At 37.7% G+C, this 22,364-nt stretch overlaps 1 protein-coding gene across 4 annotated transcripts in view; it reads left to right on the top strand.

The window, feature by feature from the left end:
• LOC6045680 (LON peptidase N-terminal domain and RING finger protein 2) overlaps positions 1 to 22,364 on the top strand; it is a 141,977-nt gene that overhangs the window by 99,980 nt on the left and 19,633 nt on the right. For all 4 annotated transcript variants that reach the window (XM_038258929.1, XM_038258933.1, XM_038258931.1 and 1 more), the window contains one exon: positions 14,596 to 14,714. In XM_038258929.1, the coding sequence (XP_038114857.1) occupies positions 14,596 to 14,714 (119 nt within the window). The remainder of the gene's footprint in view (positions 1 to 14,595; positions 14,715 to 22,364) is intronic.

The following is a 22,364-nucleotide window of genomic DNA, read 5'->3' as shown; positions in this document are numbered from 1 at the left end:
CTTAGTTAAAGTTATATTGTTTTTGAGGACTATTCAGGAAAAAATAGGTACACCATATTCTTGATTTACACAACGAAATGGGGGTGTTTAATTTGAGAATCGTTTAAAAAAAGAATGTCCATGACTTAAATTGAGAATATGACTTAAATTAAGAATCTTTGGGATTTCGTAATTTGTCGGAGAATTTTCAAAATGTATCAATAGTATTTTGTTTAGTCATGTTATAAAAACATTTTAGCATGGTTTTGGAACACCTGGGATGTTCTAGTCCATCCGAAACTTCCGGAAATTTTGTGCAGCAGGCTAACCGAAGAAACAAGTTGAAACTTCAAAATTTTGACAACAGACAGACAGAGTGCTTCAGTGAGTGCGGTAGGCTACAGTGCATTGTTGTAACAACTTATTGGGATGATCTGGGACATCCAAGGACTCCCTGGAGTTAAGATCTGTGGGTCTACCGCTGCAACAAGCAAGAGGTCGACGGATTTTGACCCCGGAACATATCCGCATAGCTTCAGTGAGTATGGTAGACTACTTTGCTGATGTGTTGGGATGTACTGGGTCATCCAAGGACTCCCTGGAGTTGAGATCTGTGGGTCTACTACCGTAACAAGCAAGAGGTCGACGGATTTTGACCCCGGGACATACCGGCATAGTTACAGAGCGTATGGTAGACAACTTTGCTAATGTGTTGGGCTGACTTGGGTCATCCAAGGACTCCCTGGAGTTAAGATCTGGTGGTCTATCATATCTCCAGGGAGTCCTTGGATGACCCAGAACATCCCAACACATCAGCAAAGAAGTCTACCATACTCACTGAAGCTATGCGGGTATATTCCGGGGTCAAAATCCGTCGACCTCTTACTTGTTACGGTGGTAGACCCACAGATCTTAACTCCAGGGAGTCCTTGGATGACCCAGGACATCCCTACACAACAGCAAAGTAGTCTACCATACTCACTGAAGCTATGCGGATATGTTCCGGGGTCAAAATCCGTCGACCTCTTGCTTGTTGCAGCGGTAGACCCACAGATCTTAACTCCAGGGAGTCCTTGGATGACCCAGGACATTCCTACTCATCAGCAAAGTAGGCTACCATGCTCACTGAAGCTATGCGGATATGTTCCGGGGTCAAAATCCGTCGACCTCTTGCTTGTTACCGTGGTAGACCCACAGATCTTAACTCCAGGGAGTCCTTGGATGACCCAGGACATCCCTACACATCAGCAAAGTAGTCTACCATACTCACTGAAGCCATGAGGATATGTTCCGGGGTCCAAATCCGTCGACCTCTTGCTTGTTACGGTGGTAGACCATCAGATCTTAACTCCAGGAAGTCCTTGGATGACCCAGGACATCCCAACACATCAGCAAAGTAGTCTACCATACTCACTGAAGCTATGCGGGTATATTCCGGGATCAAAATCCGTCGACCTCTTGCTTGTTACGGTGGTAGACCCACAGATCTTAACTCCAGGGAGTCCTTGGATGTCCCAGATCATCCCAATAAGTTGTTACAAAAATGCACTGTAGCCTACCGCACTCACTGAAGCACTCTGGGTAGGATCCGTTGTCAAAATTTTGAAGTTTCAACTTGTTTCTTCGGTTAGCCTGCTGCACCAAATTTCCGGAAGTTTCGGATGGACTAGAACATCCCAGGTGTTCCAAAACCATGCTAAAATGTTTTAATAACATAACTAAACCAAATACAATTGATACATGATGAAAATTCTCCGACAAATTACAAAATCCCAAAGATTCTTAATTTAAGTCACATTCTCAATTTAAGTCATGGACATTCTCATTTTAAGTCATGACTTAAAAAAAGTTGCGTAAATCGAGAATCGTTTAAAAAAAGGTGACTTAAAAAAAGAATATGGTGTACATGAAAAAATGCCGATTTTTTATATATTTTTTTCACAAAAAAAAATTTCCCGAGATCCATGTTTTTAGAATTTTTGCAAAAAAAAATAAAAATTTAATTAAAACAAAGTTGTCTTCAAATCAAATTTGTAATCAAAAAGCACTTTACAGATTTACAGATTTTTAATAAAGTGCACCGTTTTCATGATATAGTTACTCACAGTTTAATTTCAACTGAAAAAATCCCGTTTTTCGAATTTTTAAATAGTTTACATAATTGTCCAATGCTAGAAATATTTTTTTCGAAAATTTCCAATAAATTTTGCCTAAGAAGATTAGACCTCTGATTGCTGAAATGCAGCGAATAAAAGAAAATTGTTTTTTTAAGTCTTATCCAGACATTTCCACATTTTCTATTGCCAAATTCTCAGCAACTAATGGTTCAATTTTCAATGTTGAAAAAACAATCATTTGTGGTATTTTATGATCTTTTCGAAAAAAATATTTTCAAAATATTGTAATATAAACTAACATTTCGAATAGGCGTACTATGGAATATTTGGCCCTTTTATAATGTTAATCTTTATTTCAAAATTTGTCAAAAAATATCAAATCGTCACTTGTGTGCTATCTTGAGACACGTCCTATCTTTTTACAGTAAACGTATCACAAGATAGCACACAAGCGACGAAATGACCAAAATAAAAAATAGGATTTTGAGAAATTAAATGAAAAATAGTAAAAACAAATTTTCCGTGTATCATTTCTAAATAATTTCCCCATTTTTCTCGTGCTTGGATGTTAAGGTTAACACCTACAACTTTGCTGAAAAAACATCAAACCGATAAGAAACTTCCTACAAAAGTTGCATATTTTCGAATATTTAATATTCAAATAAATCCATTTTCAGTTTTGGTGGTGAATTGCTCATGTGTTTTTTGTTGATTTATAAAACTAACAAATGCAAATCCAGAGTTTTGTTTTAATGGTCCTATACTGCCCCTCATCGCATAAATATCCCATATGCATTTTCACCACTTTTGAGTTAATTATGCAGTTTGGTTTAAAATCGTTTGCTCTTTCAGAAAAGTCTACAACATCCAGTACTTTGTTCTAAAAATTAGGTGGAAATCCAGTTTTTCGCGAAAACATTACACGTAGCCTTATGTGTGGGACAAACTTCAAATGCGTTTTTCTAAGCTAGCTGTTTTTGTATACGGGACATTTATGCGAACATGGTCAGTATAAACATAAGAAACAAAATTGCTAATATGACCTTTTTATCAAAAAAAAAAAAAAAAAAACGCTGGAAATTTTCTCACCCAAAAAACGTACAACAACAATCTGCCAACCGCAAACTTCCCTTCTCCACTTAAGTCGCACTCGACTCAACACGACTCAAACTTGTTTGCTATCGCAAAGCCAGCCACTAACCATGAAAATTAATAGAGAGAGAAAAAAGAGAGACGGAAACCCACAAACAGGAAGGAGGTGGTTGGAACACGCTGACATTGGCCGGAGGAAGGTTACTGTCAAGGTTTAAGTCGAAAAACCAGTTTTCGCTGAAGAGTTGAAAGAGAAGTTGGAAAACAAAGCAAAAAGAGTCAACAAGAGAAAGAGCGAAAAAAGGGGTGAAAAGAAAGTGGGGGAAGTAAAACTGAGAAAGAGAGTGAAAACGAAGAGAGAGCGAGATTTTAAGCTGGAAGTTGCAACTCCGGAAGTGAGAGTGAGTGAGAAATGAGCAGCAAACAGGTGCGCGCGCGCTCGTGAGAGTCACTTAAGTAGTTAAGGGGGGAGTTCACCCTGACTTAGTGACTGACAGGCAGATGATTGACACCACAACTCACTGCAGCGCGGAACGCGCGTGATATCCGTCGTGCGCAAGTGGCCCATAAATGCGGTTTTGTTTGTGTTTGTCATACTTCACTTTTTTGAAGGTTAAGCTCAAGTGTTTTCGTTTTTTTAAGCTTGCTTTGGTCAAGTTTTTTCTAACCTCATTTTTTCTTTCTTCGCTCCAAATGGCGTCATTAAAATTTGTCGATGTTTTTGTGCAGTTCCATTTTTACAACTTTTTGCACTTGGCAAAGACAAAGGAAGCTCAACAAAAAAATGCAACATCAGCAGCAAAACAACAACGGACTCACGTATCGGGCAATGAACTCGGGACAAATGTTTACTTATTTTTTGCTGCTCGCAAAACTGATTTCAAGAGCGTGTTTTTCCAATTTTTGTTGTTTGGTTTCTTTTTCTTATTTTTAGCTCGAAAGTTGTGGCGTTGCGTCCGGCTGGCCTCGTTTGGCAAAGTTGTGTTATTTTGTTGCTTCTTGTTGGTTGTGTTTTTTAGCTTTCTTTGCCTATTTGGGACAATGTCGAGTTGTGATAACAGAGCGCGAAACGTGTCTGGTCGTGTTTTTCGGTTCGAGTTTTTGTCGAGAGGGATGATGATAAGTTTGAAATGATAAGGAACTCGGGGAGTCATGTTTATTTTTGGGAAATAATGATGGACTGGTTATTACGTGATGGGTCAGGACAGGTCAGTGAAAAGAGCAATTATGATTGTGTTTTTGTTTTGTTATCAAATAATGAGTAATTAAGCATAATGTTAGACATTCACGAGCAGGATGTTTAAAATGTGCATTTCAATTAGTTCTAACTCGTTACTCTTTACTCTTTACTCTTTACTCTTTACTCTTTACTCTTTACTCTTTACTCTTTACTCTTTACTCTTTACTCTTTACTCTTTACTCTTTACTCTTTACTCTTTACTCTTTACTCTTTACTCTTTACTCTTTACTCTTTACTCTTTACTCTTTACTCTTTACTCTTTACTCTTTACTCTTTACTCTTTACTCTTTACTCTTTACTCTTTACTCTTTACTCTTTACTCTTTACTCTTTACTCTTTACTCTTTACTCTTTACTCTTTACTCTTTACTCTCTTTACTCTTTACTCTTTACTCTTTACTCTTACTCTTACTCTTTACTCTTTACTCTTTACTCTTTACTCTTTACTCTTTACTCTTTACTCTTTACTCTTTACTCTTTACTCTTTACTCTTTACTCTTTACTCTTTACTCTTTACTCTTTACTCTTTACTCCTTACTCCTTACTCTTTACTCTTTACTCTTTACTCTTTACTCTTTACTCTTTACTCTCTACTCTTTACTCTTTACTCTTTACACTTTTTTGTAAATTTGTTTTGACGTGATAAGTTTCTATTGTCCTGAGTTTTATTAAATTAATTTTCCTCTTGTTCAGCATAGCACAGCATAGCATAACGGGAACCTTTTTTTGAATATAATATTTTCAATTTTCTTAGTATAATCAAATTTAAATTTTTTTTAGTGCTCAACTATAAGAATCCTATTTTCAACCTCAAACATCAACTGTAGAAAAGCACATAAACCTCGATCAAAGTCGCTTAACCATTATTTACGACCGCTCAACCCCCCGGCTAACGAAGGTATCTATTTCAGAGTCCTGTGTCCCGCGTCAGTTTGCTGAGATTTACGCCCCGGCCGTCAGCGCACCACAAACCACATTCATTAGCATCCTGCGTGACACGTGGGCATTTATTTTCCCGCAAACGCTGATAAGAGCGAGGAAGTTTGCATTTTTCGTTCGGCGTCACGATATTTTCGCCCTGAAAAAGCCTCGCTGTCGTTTGCGTCAATCATCAAAATGTAAATAACACCAGCCCACTTGCATGTCTCCACGTGTCCTGATTTTCCACCCTCCCACACGTGTGTGTGTGCTATCTTTGCTTCGTTAACCGCAAGCAAGAATCGCGACGACGACGTTTAATGATGATTTGTGACGTTCGTTGGGATTTATCTACGCAGCGTTGACAGTTTTCTTGCAAGATTTTGAAAAGGGGAAAAATTTCCTTTAAAAAGTGTTGAAAGGCTGTTAAGCTATTTTTTACATTTTCTTTAAAATTTAACACAGAAAATCCTCAAAACAATTGTTTTTTCGTAAATTATTTTTATCTAGCTTAAGAGAAGGGTGTCGACCCTCCTCAAAGGTTCAATTATTTTTCCAAAAAAGCAACCGTCAAAAAAAGTATTCCAATACCGATTTGGGACTGCTTTTGTCTATGTCCCAACCCTTATCAGCGTGCCATCATCAATAAATAAATCATTATCCTCCGTCATCAAGGGGGGGGAATTTTGGTAGTCCAGCCAAGCCGATTTGGTGTTTGAGTTGGAAATTACAACCCCCAAATCATTCATCACCCAAAACCAATAACCACCCCCACGGTACAAAATTTTGCATACATACAACCTTTTGTTTTCCACCCCCACTTTTTGTTTGCTGAAGAGCATAGTGTTAATGGATCGATAAGGCGAAAAACCCGGATGAATATTTAACGAGCGCTAGTCAACCCCGTTACTCTTCTGCTGTAAAGGTTACGTAATCTGCGAAAAGCTTTCCAAGAAACTAAACTTTGCTGGTGGCAACACTTTTTGCGAGCGGGGGAGTAGCTCCTTTTCGGCAACAATACATTTTCGATGAACTGTGTCGAGCTGCGTCGAGACCAAATCGACTAATTAGCAACATTGCTGGGAACATGTGTTTGTTGGTGAAGTTTTGTTATGAGCAGTTCGAAGGAAATTCAAATAGTTTGTTTTTCTTTCTCTGTAACAATCTCGTTGCTCGTTTCTCATTAATCTCTTTTATTCTTCTTTGATTTTTTATTTCTTATGGCTCGTCGTCCTTCTCTCATCTCTCATCTCTCATCTCTCATCTCTCATCTCTCATCTCTCATCTCTCATCTCTCATCTCTCATCTCTCATCTCTCATCTCTCATCTCTCATCTCTCATCTCTCATCTCTCATCTCTCATCTCTCATCTCTCATCTCTCTCTCTCATCTCTCATCTCTCATCTCTCATCTCTCATCTCTCATCTCTCATCTCTCATCTCTCATCTCTCATCTCACATCTCTCATCTCTCATCTCTCATCTCTCATCTCTCATCTCTCATCTCTCATCTCTCATCTCTCATCTCTCATCTCACATCTCTCATCTCTCATCTCTCATCTCTCATCTCTCATCTCTCATCTCTCATCTCTCATCTCTCATCTCTCATCTCTCACCTCTCATCTCTCATCTCTCATCTCTCATCTCTCATCTCTCATCTCTCATCTCTCATCTCTCATCTCTCAAATAGCCAGTAATGTCGAGCCAATTTCACAAATTTCGCATGTCAAATTAAGACAGCTCGACACTTGCTTCAACCAGCGAATAAAAATAAAAGTCTTGTCGCAAATTTAAAAAAAAGTTCCACTTGCATCGTGACTGACAGCTAGCACTACACAAATAAAAGTGCATCCACTTTTCTTTATCACTCCACCTGTTTGTGCAACCTTGAAAAGTTCACTATCAGTCAACACCTCCTCCTTATCAGTCACCCACCACGGACAGAAACAGCTGTCCACACGATTCGCTGCAGTTTTCTGTTGCATCGTGCTGCACATTTATCAGCTCCGTTTTTTTCTTTTTCAAGTTGTTTCGTTTCACGTTTCAGCAATAAATCCACCCTCACTACTTAGAGTGAGAAAGGAATATAAAGGACAAATTTCGAAAAAAGAGAATTTATGGAGTTAGAAAAGGTTTCATAAAACAAAAAATAGATAAAAATTAAACAGTAAAAAACAACCGGTTAAACAAAGCAGCAAAAATACAGACTAGTTCATTCCCAAATCATCATGACTCTAACTTTTAGCTCAAAAATTCCCCAAAAATCTGGCCTCTTGTTTGCTCCTGCGTGCGAATGACTCACCGGCGGCGCACACACTTCAACCTGTTATCAGCTTCACGCAAACCTTTGTGTAAGTTCCACAGTAAAAGTGGCCAAATGACTGCCTCCAACTGATAAGATCCCCCCACCGTTTTATTTTGTTTTATTCCGCCTGTCAAGAAGCTAATCACAGTTGGCCGAGACTACAACACCACCACCAACCAAGCTGGCTGGGGCAAATAACTCAAGAGCGGGCTACTTTGTTGGGTTAGGTCGGGATCATCACCGCAGTCGTCGGTCTAAGCAAGCTTTGGACTTTTCTACTGTCAACAACAACAACAACAACGGTGCATTGTTGGTTGCTTAGATGTTTGCTTGAACTGTTTGAACCTCTCCGAGCGGTGTCATCGAGTGAGCTAGGATCTGACTGTGTGGAGTGGTCCGATGTCGTTGAAAAGTCCTGCAAGGTGCAATGACACGGCAGCAGTAGGGTGTTGCTAGTTTGACAGGTAGTTTGTTTTGGGTTTCGTTTGGTAGTGGTGGTGAGCGCAGAGTAGATAGTGACAGCTCGTTAAAATGAAGGTTGAGCTTGTCGAGCAATCGGGGTTCCGCCGTACTGGGTCTACCGTGTCTAGACAGTTTCCTTCTTTTTTACGCTCATTATTTGTTGTTGTTGGGAGATTGCGCGCGTGAAATGGGTTGAAGTTGATGGGAAGCTTTTTAGCGTGTAGCGATTTTATGGTACTGAGGATGGGTGTTAAAAGTTGAAGAGGGGTTGGATACATTTTTAGCAACTTTTGGAGGGTGATTCCACGAGCATGGAGGAGGATGAGTGTTAATTTTCGTAGGTCAATGTGACTTTTTAGTGGTGGGAGTGTCACGTCGCCCGAGGTGAATAATATTCATTATGGCCAGACACTGAACTAAGGATGTTATTACCGTCTGGCGATGGCGGTAAATGATTCACATTTTTTGGAATCTTTCTAGATTAATTATTGCTCTCAACATTATAATTTGGCTACCAGCTTTACAATTTGTAAAATCGTTATGGCCTGTCTACAATCACTTCATCCAGAATTAAAAAAATAAAACATTTCCAATCTTAATTTAAAATGTTAACAAAATGCACATTGTTACAGTTATGCTAATGTCAAAAATTTGCAAATGTGTCACAAGCTCCGATTCCTTTTAAAATTTTGTGAACCTATGTTCTGAGGAGAAATTTAAGTTTCTGAACAATAATCCAAGGTCAATTTTTCGTTATCTCATGAAGGTGATGTGGTACGAATCGTATTTTTTATTTTCCTACTTTTAACATCAAATTCGAATTCTGCGACCCCGTTTTAGTCAAATTTGAATTTTTCAATATTTTGTCGTCGCCATTTTGGCCTCCCTCTTAGATTTAAAAATTCTAAATCACTTTAGAGTATTTTGGTGGACATACTTAAGCTCAATCAAAAATAATACAAAAAAAACCTTTTTTTTTCTTGATTCGATTATCCGAATCGAGTCTGGACTGTATTTGGATATCCCAAGTAACATTTTAGGTTTTATCAAAGCTATCACAACCGCTATAAAACCTGTCAGCCAAAACCAACATTTAAGTCACTAAGTCGTAACAGCCTCCCCAGGACCCCGATAAACCTCCCTTAAAACCCAAAAGGATCTCCGCAACAGGTTTTCATGGCCTATTTATAAAACCTACATAGAAGTTCAAGGCTTTACAGTTGAATCCTAACAACCTCCTCAAAGCTTTAATGAACCCCTTTTTAAAACCCCGTCAGGAGTTTTGGAAAATTGACATTTCATACATCTTCAAATGTCTTATGCCAGACAGGTTCTGTTCTGCCAATAAATAAGTTTTCGTCTTGCCAAATGATATAATGGAGATGGTATGCAAAATTGGTGATGATGAAATTTATGAAATTAAAATAATTTAAAAGATTATTTTTCGCGATAGATGACTTAATTTCAGCTGCGGTTGAAATTTTATCGATAAATGTGGAGGTGATAGAGCAACAAAATCAAACCGCTTCATCATGAATACTTCTTTTGTCATATTATTTTTTAATATTTTTTTTGCAATTTTTAGAAAAAAAAATTTAAACTTATTTTTGATTTTCAATGGTTTTTTAAGTTATGTCAGATAGGCAACCAAGATGCTACCAGAAAACCTTAATAAAACTAGGTGGTGGCTAGTTGGTTTAAAAATGTTACTTGGGGTGTTTTGAGTAGATAATAAAGTGCTCACTTACAAATTGAGGTTCGTTCAAATATTACGTCCCGGGATTTTCGGGATTTGATGAACCGAACTTTGGTTGCTGAGATATGTTCGGGCAAAAAATTGAAATTACCAAATATAAACATTTTTAATTTTTAATTAGGTGACCCTAAATTTTCATTTGATGATATCTTGTAAACCAGAAACTAAGAATAAAGGATCAGATCTTAAATCTATAAATGTGAAAATTTTGCGAAATTTACTCGACCTTTAAAAAAACATTTCAATTTGGCCAGATAATAGGGTACGTTATCCATTAGTGGACCCCTTTCTTATAGGGGACCCTCTGAAGGGTTTTTGATGAAAAATTCAATAAAATCACAATTTCAAGCGTGTTTTTATTTACAAGTCATTTATTTTGGCATGTTCAGCATCATTTGAAACAATGTTTTGACTGACATTGTATTGTCCTCTTCACCAAAATCAGTGTTTTGAGCTCAACATCTGAAATCAGCCATGGCCACTAGCATTTTCACAACAAAACTGCATTGATATTTTATGATTGATTTAACTATCCAATCATTTTTTGACTGCTTATTTAACTTCAGCAAGTCGAAATAATCTAAGTTTAAGGAACTTTACTAAAATAAAGCGAAGAACTGCTCATTTTCGAGCAAAAGTTAGGGGGGTCCAATATAGGACAACGAAATCCAAACTTTTCCAAAAGTGGACCCCTGTTAATTTAACACTCAAAAATAAAGAAAACTGTGTATTCAAGCAACAGTTTCTCTGAAACATACAATAAATGCTTGTTGTTATCAACCTAAACGCATATTTTTTTTCAATTATGAGTATGAATATAGCTGTTTTCATGTTAAAAATACCAAAAATGCTGAAGCCGTAAGAATTTATAATGAGCATGAGCATGAGCATGGTTGACTGCCAATGAGCTGCTACTCCGTTATTGACAGATCAGCTGAAGTCAAACAATGAATCAAAAATGATCAGTGGGAGCCAACCATCCGTTCACTGTTTAACCTCTGAAGATCTCTACTTTATTAGTCAATACCGGTGCCCTCCCAAGAAGCCTGCAGTTCAACGAAAGGGAGGAATGTTAGTCCGATAGTTGAAGTTGCAGACTCATCAAGCACACAGTTTTTCGCTATATACTTGTTGATACCGCTTGAGACCGTTGAATCCACAGCATCTCCTTCAAGCATCACGTGATTAATTTTTTTTGGGTTAGTAGGATAAGGTATTGGCTTTTCGATGCCTCCCGAGCTACGACGCTATGGGGAGGACTTTCATAACAGACTCGTCGGCGAGCCTTCCGAGCAACGTTAACACACAAAATCACTCACACACAGTTATTTTGCTCCACTATTCACTCAACGATCCAAATTGTCAGTGCGTCTTTCGTTCATTATATAGAAATGGCTTTTTCACCGCAAAAAAAAACCTTATTCGAAAAATTTAAACACAATCCACCCGACGCCGTGCCTTCCAATCAACGATGATATAGGAAGGGCTTTGAAAATCACAAAAGAAATAACTTTTCACTCCGAATATTTTTTACGACCACGCGCTCCCTTTGTCAATTATGCACTCCTGAAGCCGTAAGAATTTATAATTAATCAAAACTATAGTTAATTGTACTTAACTGAAGCATCAGAATTGCACTAACAGTACTGAATGTATATTTTTTCAAATGCCTTACCGTAAAAACCAAAAAAATCAAAATTTATGATTCGCTAATACATTCCACAGCCTTATGCAAATCCCAGCCCACAAATTTCCATTGTCTTGAATCCAAAGCAAATCTTCGAGCTTAGTCGCAGAGAAACGCAAAAAAAAATTCGTTCACGATTTAATGCAACCAACGCGCTCAAAAAAGTATGCAAATACGCGTCTCGCACATAAACTTTTCCCCCCTGAAAAAAATCCTTCACAGCAGCCACGTGAACCGAATTTTCCCATGAAGAAAGCATTTTCCAAGACAAAATATACACCAAAGAAAAAGTTCGTTTGCTCTGGTAAACCAAGCGAAGAAAATGCTGCTGCTGCTGCGCCGTCAGAATAATGTAAACTCATACTTTGAACACACACACACACAAAGTGTGTGTGTGTGTTGTGGATGTGTTTCTGTGTATTGTGTATACTCTAAATTTCACAAAAAAAGGATTCACGTGAAGCTCGCCGGATCTAGAGAGCTGAGCTGAATTCGATACACAAATATCGTATGCTAAATCATGCCCAAGGTGGGTTGGAGAAAAAGCTTTGCATGAACAAATGGAAAGCTCTTCAAAGCAATATGTTTTTGTCTTTTATATTTCGTTCCTGGAACGGTTCGACGTTCTTAAAATGAGATAAAAAACCAGAAAATAAGGAGTCTTTTTTGTTCCAAGTAATAATCACTTTCATTTGTTTGGTAGAAATGTTGATTTAAATTATCGTTTGCGGTATATATTTATGAAATTGCATAAAAAATTAAATTGACGCAAGAGCATTCCTTAAACAAACTAATCTCACATTCAAAGCTTATCGCTAACCCAAACATTTGCACACAATCCCGCAATTGCCCGCCATTCCGATTTCCCAGGACAGTAATATCATTTATGGCTTTATTGTGCCGCTTCAAAGGTGCAACCCAATGTTGACACCATTCGCGACATAGATAAAGGCACCCCCACTTTTCGCGCTAGATTGCGTGGCGTGTGGAAATTTACAGCCCACGTGTGTTTCCGGGTGGCACCAAAATCTAGGCCAAACGTACACGTGTGGCATGCCACGCCAGGGCCATTTGTTTTACGGTTCCCTGAGGTGTAATCTGTGCTAGAGCAATCAAAACTATAGCAAAAATTCTATAATTATAGAATTTATTAGAATTTTCAAGAAAATAATGTTAAAAAAAACATTAGTAATTCAAAAATTCAGCGAGGTTAAAATTAATAATGAAAAAAAATTGTAAAAATAAACGCTTCGCTAAGAGTCGATGATTTAAGCGGATTGTAGACTGGACTTCACCATGTGTTGTGATGATTGTCTAAGCCCAAGTTAAGGCGGTCATCCAAAATGCACTTGACTTATGTGAAAATGTCCCAGAAATCCAGTAAAAATAATCACTTGCACCGCAAAAATCATCTAGGCTCCATTTAACCCCAATTCCGCTATAAAAGCATTTTCAGCCGTTTTCAAATGTTAGGTCAGTTTTAAAAAATCTGAAAATATTTGTATCGAAAAGATCAGACAATTTCACATAAGAAAGACGATTTGCACTTGATAGTTTGACACATTTATGTTGTCTGATCTTTTCGATACAAATATTTTCAGATTTTTTAAATCTGACCTAACATTTGAAAAGGGCCAAAAATGCTTTTATAGCGGAATTAGGGTTAAATGGACTCTAGATGATTTTTGCGGTGCAAGTGGTTATTTTTGCTGGATTTCTGGGACATTTTTACATAAGTTAAGTGCATTTTGAATGGCCGCATAAAGCATGCGCTCTAAATACAGACCGATTTGAAAAAAATGTGAAAAATTGGGAATTGGGACAAAATGGACCCTTTGCCATTTCGTGTGGTGGATGAAATCATCACCAATCGATTTCGCTGATTTTTTTACATAAGAAACACTATTTTTCATACCAGGGAACCAGCCGCGTTCAATTATCTCCACGGTATCCCCAAGTAAGTTTCGCCTGGAGTTGGACGGTATTTGGGAAGGTATGCGTGAGTATCGTTTCTTTTCAATTCTTTTAATCTTTTGAAATAATTAAAATCTATCATTTTTGAACAAAAAGTCAAATTGTTTAATTTGATTCCATTTATCGCCGATTCCAAATCAATCACATTTTAAAAGCTTTCCATTCTTGCTCAATCATCTCCACTAACCCTTACAAAACCACTGTCAACTGTAATAGTACACCATTTACCCACCCTTCGTAACGATCGTGTCATTATCCACGCCCAACCCATCATCACCAATCCCGGTCGTGGTGCTCATCGGTCGGTAAATTAAAACCAATTTCCGCGTCAACTTCGACTACGAAACACTATCATTTCTTCCCTTTTGCACTTGGCGACGGTGACAACGCTGTTGTGAACGCGGGGTGTTGTTTGCAAATCTAATGGAATAATTAGCCTCAATTTGTAGTTCCACTCCGCCTCCTCCTTCTTCCCTTTTAAAGGCCATGGCGTCATACCAGTTATCATACCGGGCAAACAGTCTCGGGGCGAGATAACCATTTCCGCTTCTTGGTACACCTTCGAGGTGCAGACGTGAATGCATAAGTGACTCATTCACGTATGTACTCTTTTCTTTAACTCAATCATTTTTATGTACAAAAACGCTTAAAAACTCGCGGAAGTTAGCTGTGGCGTTACCACTGCAGTTGACGCATTTTAAGCGCTCTTTGCGATGCATTTTTGAACCGTTGAACAATTTTTTGGACCACAGATTGGGGTACGATTGAAGAATTTCGATGTCCAAATGTGTCGTAAAGAGTGCTTAAAGTGCCCCAACTGCAATGGTAACGACACAGCGAATTTTTGCGACCATCTTAGCGATTGGGTGAAAAAGGTTTATGAAACCAACTGTTCGTCGACGTTAGAAATATAGGACATTTTTGCGTTTAGATCTGCCGTGGAAAAGACATATTCAGAGGGATATCACCACGGGGAGTGAAAAAGACAATATTTGCGCTATCATATTTCCACCCTCCAACCCCTTAACCGCGTAATAATTGCACCATTTCCCTTCTTCTCTCCTTGCAGCACCAAACAGCTACAAAGGTCTGCTGCTGCGGGCTGAGGTCCTGTACCGACTACAGCACTACCAAAGCGCACTGGCCGACGCCGACAGTGCCCTGAAGAGCCGGCCCACGTCGCACAAGGTCAGTACTAAGTAATATTAAAGAAAAATGATATCTATTTGCAGTCAAGTCCTTGACATCTCGCTAATTACAGCAGCGTGCCCGCCTGAATGTATGCAACATTCTAAAAAGAGCAACTTTTACCCCAATGAAATAATTACAACTAACTGGTGGCGGCCTTTCTCCTTAAGGTGCCGACCACTCAATTACTTTGTTGTATAACAGCACCATTCGTAACGCCTGGCAGTAGTCACTGGTTTCTCCCTTTTTTTCAAGGCTGATGTGCACGGCACCAGCGCCGGAGAGCCTTGTAGTAATCATTATAATTGTTACCACCACAACGAATCAACTAGACTAGAAAGAAACTGGCACCGTGCATGGTAATGACTTTGCTGGAAATTTGTATTTTTAAATTTTGAAATTGCAAGCTTTTATCTCAACAACGCTGAAAAAGTCTCGAAAATAGGCGGTTGAGTTACCATTGCAATTTGCGCACTTTGAGTGCGCATTGCGTTTTAAAGTGTGCAAACTGCTATGGTAACGCCACAGCTAAAAAAAGTGACGAAACATCAAGATTCAATTTCAATTTAAAAAAGTCTCGAAAATAGGTTGTTGAGTTACCCTCGCAATTTGCACACTTCCATTGCTCTTTGCGTTACAGTTGAAATATTTCATCAAAAGCGTTTAAAGTGTGCAAACTACTATGGCAACGTCACAGCTAACTCTAGTGAGTTTAAAAAAGTCTCTAAAATATGCAGTCGCTTAACCATTGTATTTTGCGCACTTCACCCGCTCTATATGACACATCTGAAAGCGACAGCAAATCTTAGTGATTCAATAAAATCGCGATAAAAAAGTCAAATCACCCCCACCAAACGGTACCACCTTTTCCCAGCAAAGTACCGTTAGTCTCTAGAGATTTCCGCCTTTCGACGCCCGGGACCAGTGTTAGACTAGACCATTACAGACTCTGTGTGTGTGCAGAGGTGGGTAGGGTGGCAAAAACTTGTTTGCGTAGGAATCTAGAGGAGACTACGACGACGACGACGACGAAAGTGTCGCCGCATTAATCGTCTGGATTACGGCTTAGTAGCACTGACTAGGTTGTGAAATGTTCTTGGTGGTGACTCAGAAGAGATAGCACTGAGGCGATGAATGAGTTGGGTGAATCATATGATTTGTGTTGTTTTTGCAATTTTAAACTATTTTTTTTAAATGTCTTAATGGAGTTCACCGACTTTCATTTTAAAAAATTAAATCGAGGTATTTCTCTTCCTTAGAAAACTTGTCAAAAGAAATAATTTCGGAAAAAATGAAACATTTTATCAAGATTATTTAAAATTTACTAACGGAAACATAAAAAACTCGCTAAAACTAGCTGTTGCGTTACCATCGCAATTTGCACACTTTCAATGCACTTTATGACACATTTTAATACCAGAAATTTAGGGAATCATGCCCCAAAACCTCTATCATATTATACGTTTTCGATTGGTATTGGAAAATCTTTTGAATGCGGAAAACTTTTTGAAGTTCTGGCAACCCTGGCAAAAGTTATGGTTACTTACATAAAATTTGCTATTCTTGTCGAAGCTTTAATCGTAAATTTGGATGAACAACACTTCCGGAATTATCATTATTTAAATTGTTTAATTTTTATTCATAAAAAAAGATGTTCAATAAGTCAGATATTTTGAAAATCTGGCAATCCTTTTCGAAGATAATAACACTTAAGCGTGGTTCATTGAACATTTCTAATCTATTTCTAACTAATCTACAACATTACCTTACAGTCAATAGAATGGGTGTCGCAAAGTGAGTTGTTTTAATTCAATACCCAATTCCAAATACATTATCACGCCATCTGAAAAACCATCGGTACCATCTGGTGCTATCGTCTCAACTTTCAAATGAACCTGCTTATGCATGCACCGCATTAGCGCACTTCCTCATCTTTTATTCGAACATCTTTACCAGGTTATCCAATTCTGCCAGATCAGAAGCTTCATAGGTCAGGAATATTCTCACTGACACTGTGCAAAAAAAATTACTTTTGTTTGAATTTCAATAAATGCTTGAAGATTGTTCAACCAATATGTCTAGGCTTTTCTCAAAAAGTCACCTTTTCACGTCCAAATCAAATCCCACTTCCCACATGTGAGCACGTCGAAACGTGGCTTCCTTAACGTCAAAGTTTTGCTCTCCACATCCCTCTTCGTCTGCGCTGTTCAAACGTGCCAAAACGTGACAAACCGAAAACGTGGCCTCGAAGAATCGCAGAATCGTCTTCCTTTGGTGACAAAACACACTCGCACGGCTCTCAATCGCAACCGAATGGGCGACGATTTGAAAAGCCTCACGCCTTCAGCGTGGTCAAATACGTAGCTTTCCGGAAAATTCGTTGACGTTTTCCCTCTTTCGAAAGAAAGACACGCCAGAGTGACTCTTGCGACGGTGGCACGTCCATATTTGGTGGGTGGGTCGTTTTTTTTTATTCTCGGTGAGCAATCGCATGCAAACTAACAGAACGGAGGAATCAATTGGATGTTGTAACCCTTAGCTACTCAAAGTTGGAAGAGGAATATTGGAAATTGGAAAGAGCATTTCTAATTTGCTAAATTATGAGTTTAAAATTGCAAATCGGGGTAGAAATTGGATCTAAAAAAAATATATATAATGTCGATTTTTGATCACTATTTGTTTAACATATTTCATGCAATTTCTAAATAGTATGTACGAGCTCCTATTCTTTATAGCAGGGGTGCTCAAAGTTTTTGGAAGCCGGGCCAAATTTTAAGCTCAAAATAGCTTGCGGGCCAAACGTACAAAAAAGATTATTTAAAATATTAAATAACATTATTTTTATTTAAAATATGCTAAAAAAGTATTAAGTATTTGGAAATTTCTGTTATTTTTTTAACATTTTCATTGTTTGAAAAAATATCAATCAAAAATTTACAGTTTTCCATCAGATTTGTTGATTTTATTTTTTATGGTATTTAAAAAAATTGTATTGAGTTGAAATTCATAGAAATTTTGAAGTTTGTTTTAAATTTCAAATTGGTGACATGAAACATGAACAATTTATGTAACGGCGTAATTTTACTAATGTATGTAACTAATGAAAAATCGTTGCAAAATTATTTTCCCACAATTAGGCCGATGCTAATATTTAAAAAAGGTTTTTGTCTCTCCACTCTAGCCATGATTGAGTGAAGGCAGAAAAATTAAAATATGAAATTACAAGCCAGAATATCCACATGTCAATGTAAAAATAGAAAATGTATTATACAGTTGATTACCAATAATTATTTTCCAAAAATAAGGATTCGTCAAAAAAAGCATTTCAACGTAAAAACAATTCATCGAAAATTCTATAATTCAAATTAGTTTTGAATAAACCCAAACATGCTCAAAATTGTTCTTCAATTTAAATATTATTTGTCTATTATTTTTCGAGCCGATTTTGAAGGGTGGGGGAGGGTTGGACAGAAAAAGCTTTGTAAAATTTTAGAACGGCCTTATTTCTCCAATTTCAACATTTTGTCTGCCTGAATCGGATGGTAATCAATCAGATTCGTTATCAAACCGTAATGAATTTGAATCCCGAATAAAAAGATTTTTGAAAAAAATATTTGTGTCGTAAAATGAGGATCAACATATGGATAAATCATTTGGTTTATACCAGCAAAAAAATAGAATAAAAAAGTTTTAAATAAAATTTCATTTCAAGAATTATAACTCACTACAAATGGTCAACGGGCCATTTTACATGATCATTCAAAATGGGTCCGCGGGCCACAAAAAATCACCTCGCGGGCCACGTTTGGCCCGCGGGCCATACTTTGGTCACCCCTGCTTTATAGGGACCATTCATAAACCACGTAAACGCTTTTCTGAAAATTGTAGAAGATTCAAAAATGAAGAGTTTAAAATAATAAAAAAGTTAGCTAATATCCAAAGAAGACCTTATTTTTTCATCATAAACCTTTTTAAAATGTTAGTCTCAAATTTTAATATTTGGACACTATTTTTAACAGAAATTGGAAATGGGATCACCAGCCCAGAATATAGAACTTGTTTTCAAAGCCTCGCTCCACAAGCCTCTGTATGGGAAAAAATCGAAATAGTAGTTTATGCAACAAGTTGCAAAAAGAGGATTTTTTCAGCACGATTCGTAAATTTATCCAACGAGGTTCACCGAGTTGGATAAATACGAAGAGTGCTGAAAAAATCAAGTTTTGCAACGAGTTCCATACAACATTTTTTGCAATTCCAAAAAACACACACTGAGTGAAATTTTATGTCAAATTTTCATATATTTTGTCAATAAATCGTTTAAATCAAAAAAATATTGAAAAGTGTTACTTTTCAGCATTTATTTTGAAAAGTGTTGCTATTCGATTCTGTTATTTTTGGTACAGAAAAGTAGGCTATTTCGTCGTTCAAGAATGACAGGAAAAGTAAGTAGTTTCACGACGGAATTACAAAAAAAAACCCGCATAAAAAAGTACCATATCAAAACTTTTTCTCATATGGTAATTGAACTTTAAACTATATTGTTACTACCATTTCCTAAAATGTTTGACTACTATTTTAGAAATGGTATATATATGGTTGGCATGAATTTTTACTATCTCTCAAATGGTTTAACCATCTGGCATAACGGTGGTTAGCAATGGTAACCTTAAAAAACTCAGTACTATTTTCGTCTAAAAACTGTTTGTTGTATGGTTAAGAAATGGTTTAAGTACTATTTGGCAAAAAGTAACCTTAAAACAAACAGTTCACAAATAGTTTAATATAGTTAAATTTTAATTTTGGGAATTTGTAAAAACGATTTCACAAATAGTTACCATTTCTCAAAGTGTCATTGTATGATCCAATATGGTAATCAAATGGTAATTTTTTATCCGGGAAGTTTTTGAAAACCCTATTTTATACGGTTCTATCCAATTATTCCAAATGTGAGGTTATCACTGGAAACTTGATGCTCTACAACTTTGTCGAACATACCAAAGCTGTAAAACGAGGTCCTAAAAAGTTATAAGCGACGAAACAATTTAATTTTCGAGAGAAAAACATTATTTCGCCAGCATCAGGCTCCGGTATCGATAGGTTAATCCTAACAAATTTCGCTTAAAATTAGCACAGATGCTTACATTAACCCATAAATAGCTATCCGCTTGTAGAGCAGGGGTTCATTTTTTTCTGGGCACTCTATCCTGCAAATAAAAATGAAAAATTCTAAAAAGGGAAATACAAAATATTTTTTGCTCCTATTTCTTCCCATTCTTTATAGGCGTAAGACAAATCTAAAATTCCACCAAATAGGCTGATTTCCAAGGTTGTTAATCGATAAAATTATCATCGCTTATTTTTTTGTCTAACGATAAGCCCAAGTAACATTTTTTTCCCAGGAGTTCTACAAGAGCTCTTCAAGATAGCTATAGCATAGCAGTTTGGACCGCGGTAGGATAAAATTCTCTTCAAAACTTCTTCAGGAGTTTGGAAGAGTACTTGAAGAGAGTTTTATCCTACCGCGGTCCAAACTGCTATGCTGTAGCTATCTTGAAGAGCTCTTGTAGAACTCCTGGAAAAAAAATGTTACTTGGGAGCATCATGGTTAATTTTCAAAATTTGCAATTTGAATATCAAACGAAGCAAAATTTTGGATGCTTTTTCACCATTGAAGTTTAAATTTTGAAAATTCCAAATATGTTAACAAAACTCCGTATATTTAGCATAGCATAGCATTGGTGTCTACCCGTAGCTGCTACTTCGTTATTGACCAGGACCCCCAATCATTGCTCCGTGGACCACAGATGAAAAGTAGGAACCAATCATCACCCCTTCGCAATTTTCAAAGGTCCCTATCGTGCTGATCAATACCGACGCCGGCCTCGACCAGTGGTAAGACACGGGGATGTGGATGGGAATGTTAGTCCGATACTTGAGTGATGGGACCGCCAAATCGACTGCGTCTCCGACAAAGTATCACATGAGTTTTGAGGGGTTAGTAAGATGGGTATGAGGTCAGGATTCACTGTGGTAGGTGATGCGACCATAAGCAATTTGTTTATCGGTTGAATTTTTAAAATCTTAGGCAGCCGGCTGCGGAAAGATACAATGTTTATTATTTAGAAACTTTTTAATCGAACGCGTGCCTTCCGAGCATTGGTGCTGTGGGAAGGACTTTTGATTTGCGAAAACAAATTTAATATTAAATGAAAAAAAATGCAAATTGCGTGGCAAACTCGACGGTAAACGTGGCAAACCAAACTTTGGACGAAAACGAACCCGAACTCGTAACAATAAAGACGACAACGGTAACGAAAATCCTGCGTGAGTCGGTCGTCACGCACTCAATCGTGATGATCCCATTGATCACAAGAAATCATTTTTAATTATCGACCGATTTTTATTTGTTTCGCGGCAAAGAATAGTATTAAGCCATTAAGAAAAATGAGAAAACATTCAAAAAGCAATGTCAAGTCGAATCAACCACGCGCGACAAATAGATAAAAACGATGATTACAATAAGGATGACTGGATAATCAACAGAAACAAATGCGCCCGAATCGAAGCCGAACAAAAATAAACAACTTTTCGATCAGTCCTAATCAATTTGAAGATAACGACAAACCGGCGGTACGAAACGATAACGACGAAATTACTTAGCGGGGAGAACCGACCACGACGCGAACGTTTAACAGCATCGAATCAATCCCTGAAAAATAATTTGATTTATATTGAAAAAAAAAACTCATTCATACAAACTCTTACACACCACACTCTCTCACTCACCGAGACCTTAACCGTTAAAATTTGCAAGTTGTTTGAAAACTACAGTAATCTCTGTTTTATCTCATTTTAATTTCCAAATTCACGTTAGTTCAAGCTTATTTCTGAAGTTTGTTGACGCTATATTGAATGTAGAAGAAGCAACCAGCAAAACAATACATGTAACACATAAATTCATTTTTGTTTCCTTCTATTTGTTTCAATATTTGAGATTGCATTTAATTCAATAATAACAAATAAAAAAACTTCTGGCATTATTTTTTATCCGTCGATTAATGCTCCGTTCTTGCATCCCTGGCTAGTAAACATGATTCTCTCTTTCTCTCTCTCATCCGTTCAAGCTTTACCAAGCACACACACACTGTCACTCGTAGGGCTACATAATAACAATACAAATAAGACTGAAAAAAAAACGAAACGAAACTATTGGCACTACGCCCCCCGGGGCATGGCCTTCCTCTAACGTGGGATTTCTGCTCCAGCGCCTCTGACGAGACAGGAGAAACCGGGACCGACGTTTTACTTCACCATCCGATAGAAGCTCAGTGGATAAGGCGGGAATCGAACACGCGTCTCATAGCATCATCGGGATCGGCAGCCGAAGCCGCTACCCCTGCGCCACGAGACCCACACAAATAAGACTGATCTCACCCGAATTCCGCATTATCTTTAACCACTACCCACGTGATCCTCGGCGCATGGTAGAAAAGGCATTGAGAGAGCCGCCACTGCTGCGGACCAGCGCCAGAATCGCTGCTTTGCCTCGTTCTCGTGTTCCGCTCTCCCCACCCGTACACATAATTCCGAAGCCTTGTTGCACACAAGCACGACGAAGAGCACGTGCCATCCGTGTTGACAATCGTACAC

This window comes from Culex quinquefasciatus, chromosome 3 (genome assembly GCF_015732765.1).
Source record: "Culex quinquefasciatus strain JHB chromosome 3, VPISU_Cqui_1.0_pri_paternal, whole genome shotgun sequence".
Taxonomy (NCBI): Eukaryota; Metazoa; Arthropoda; class Insecta; order Diptera; family Culicidae; genus Culex; species Culex quinquefasciatus.
The sequence above is the reverse complement of the archived record's forward strand: the minus strand, read 5'-3'. Positions and strand labels throughout refer to the sequence as shown.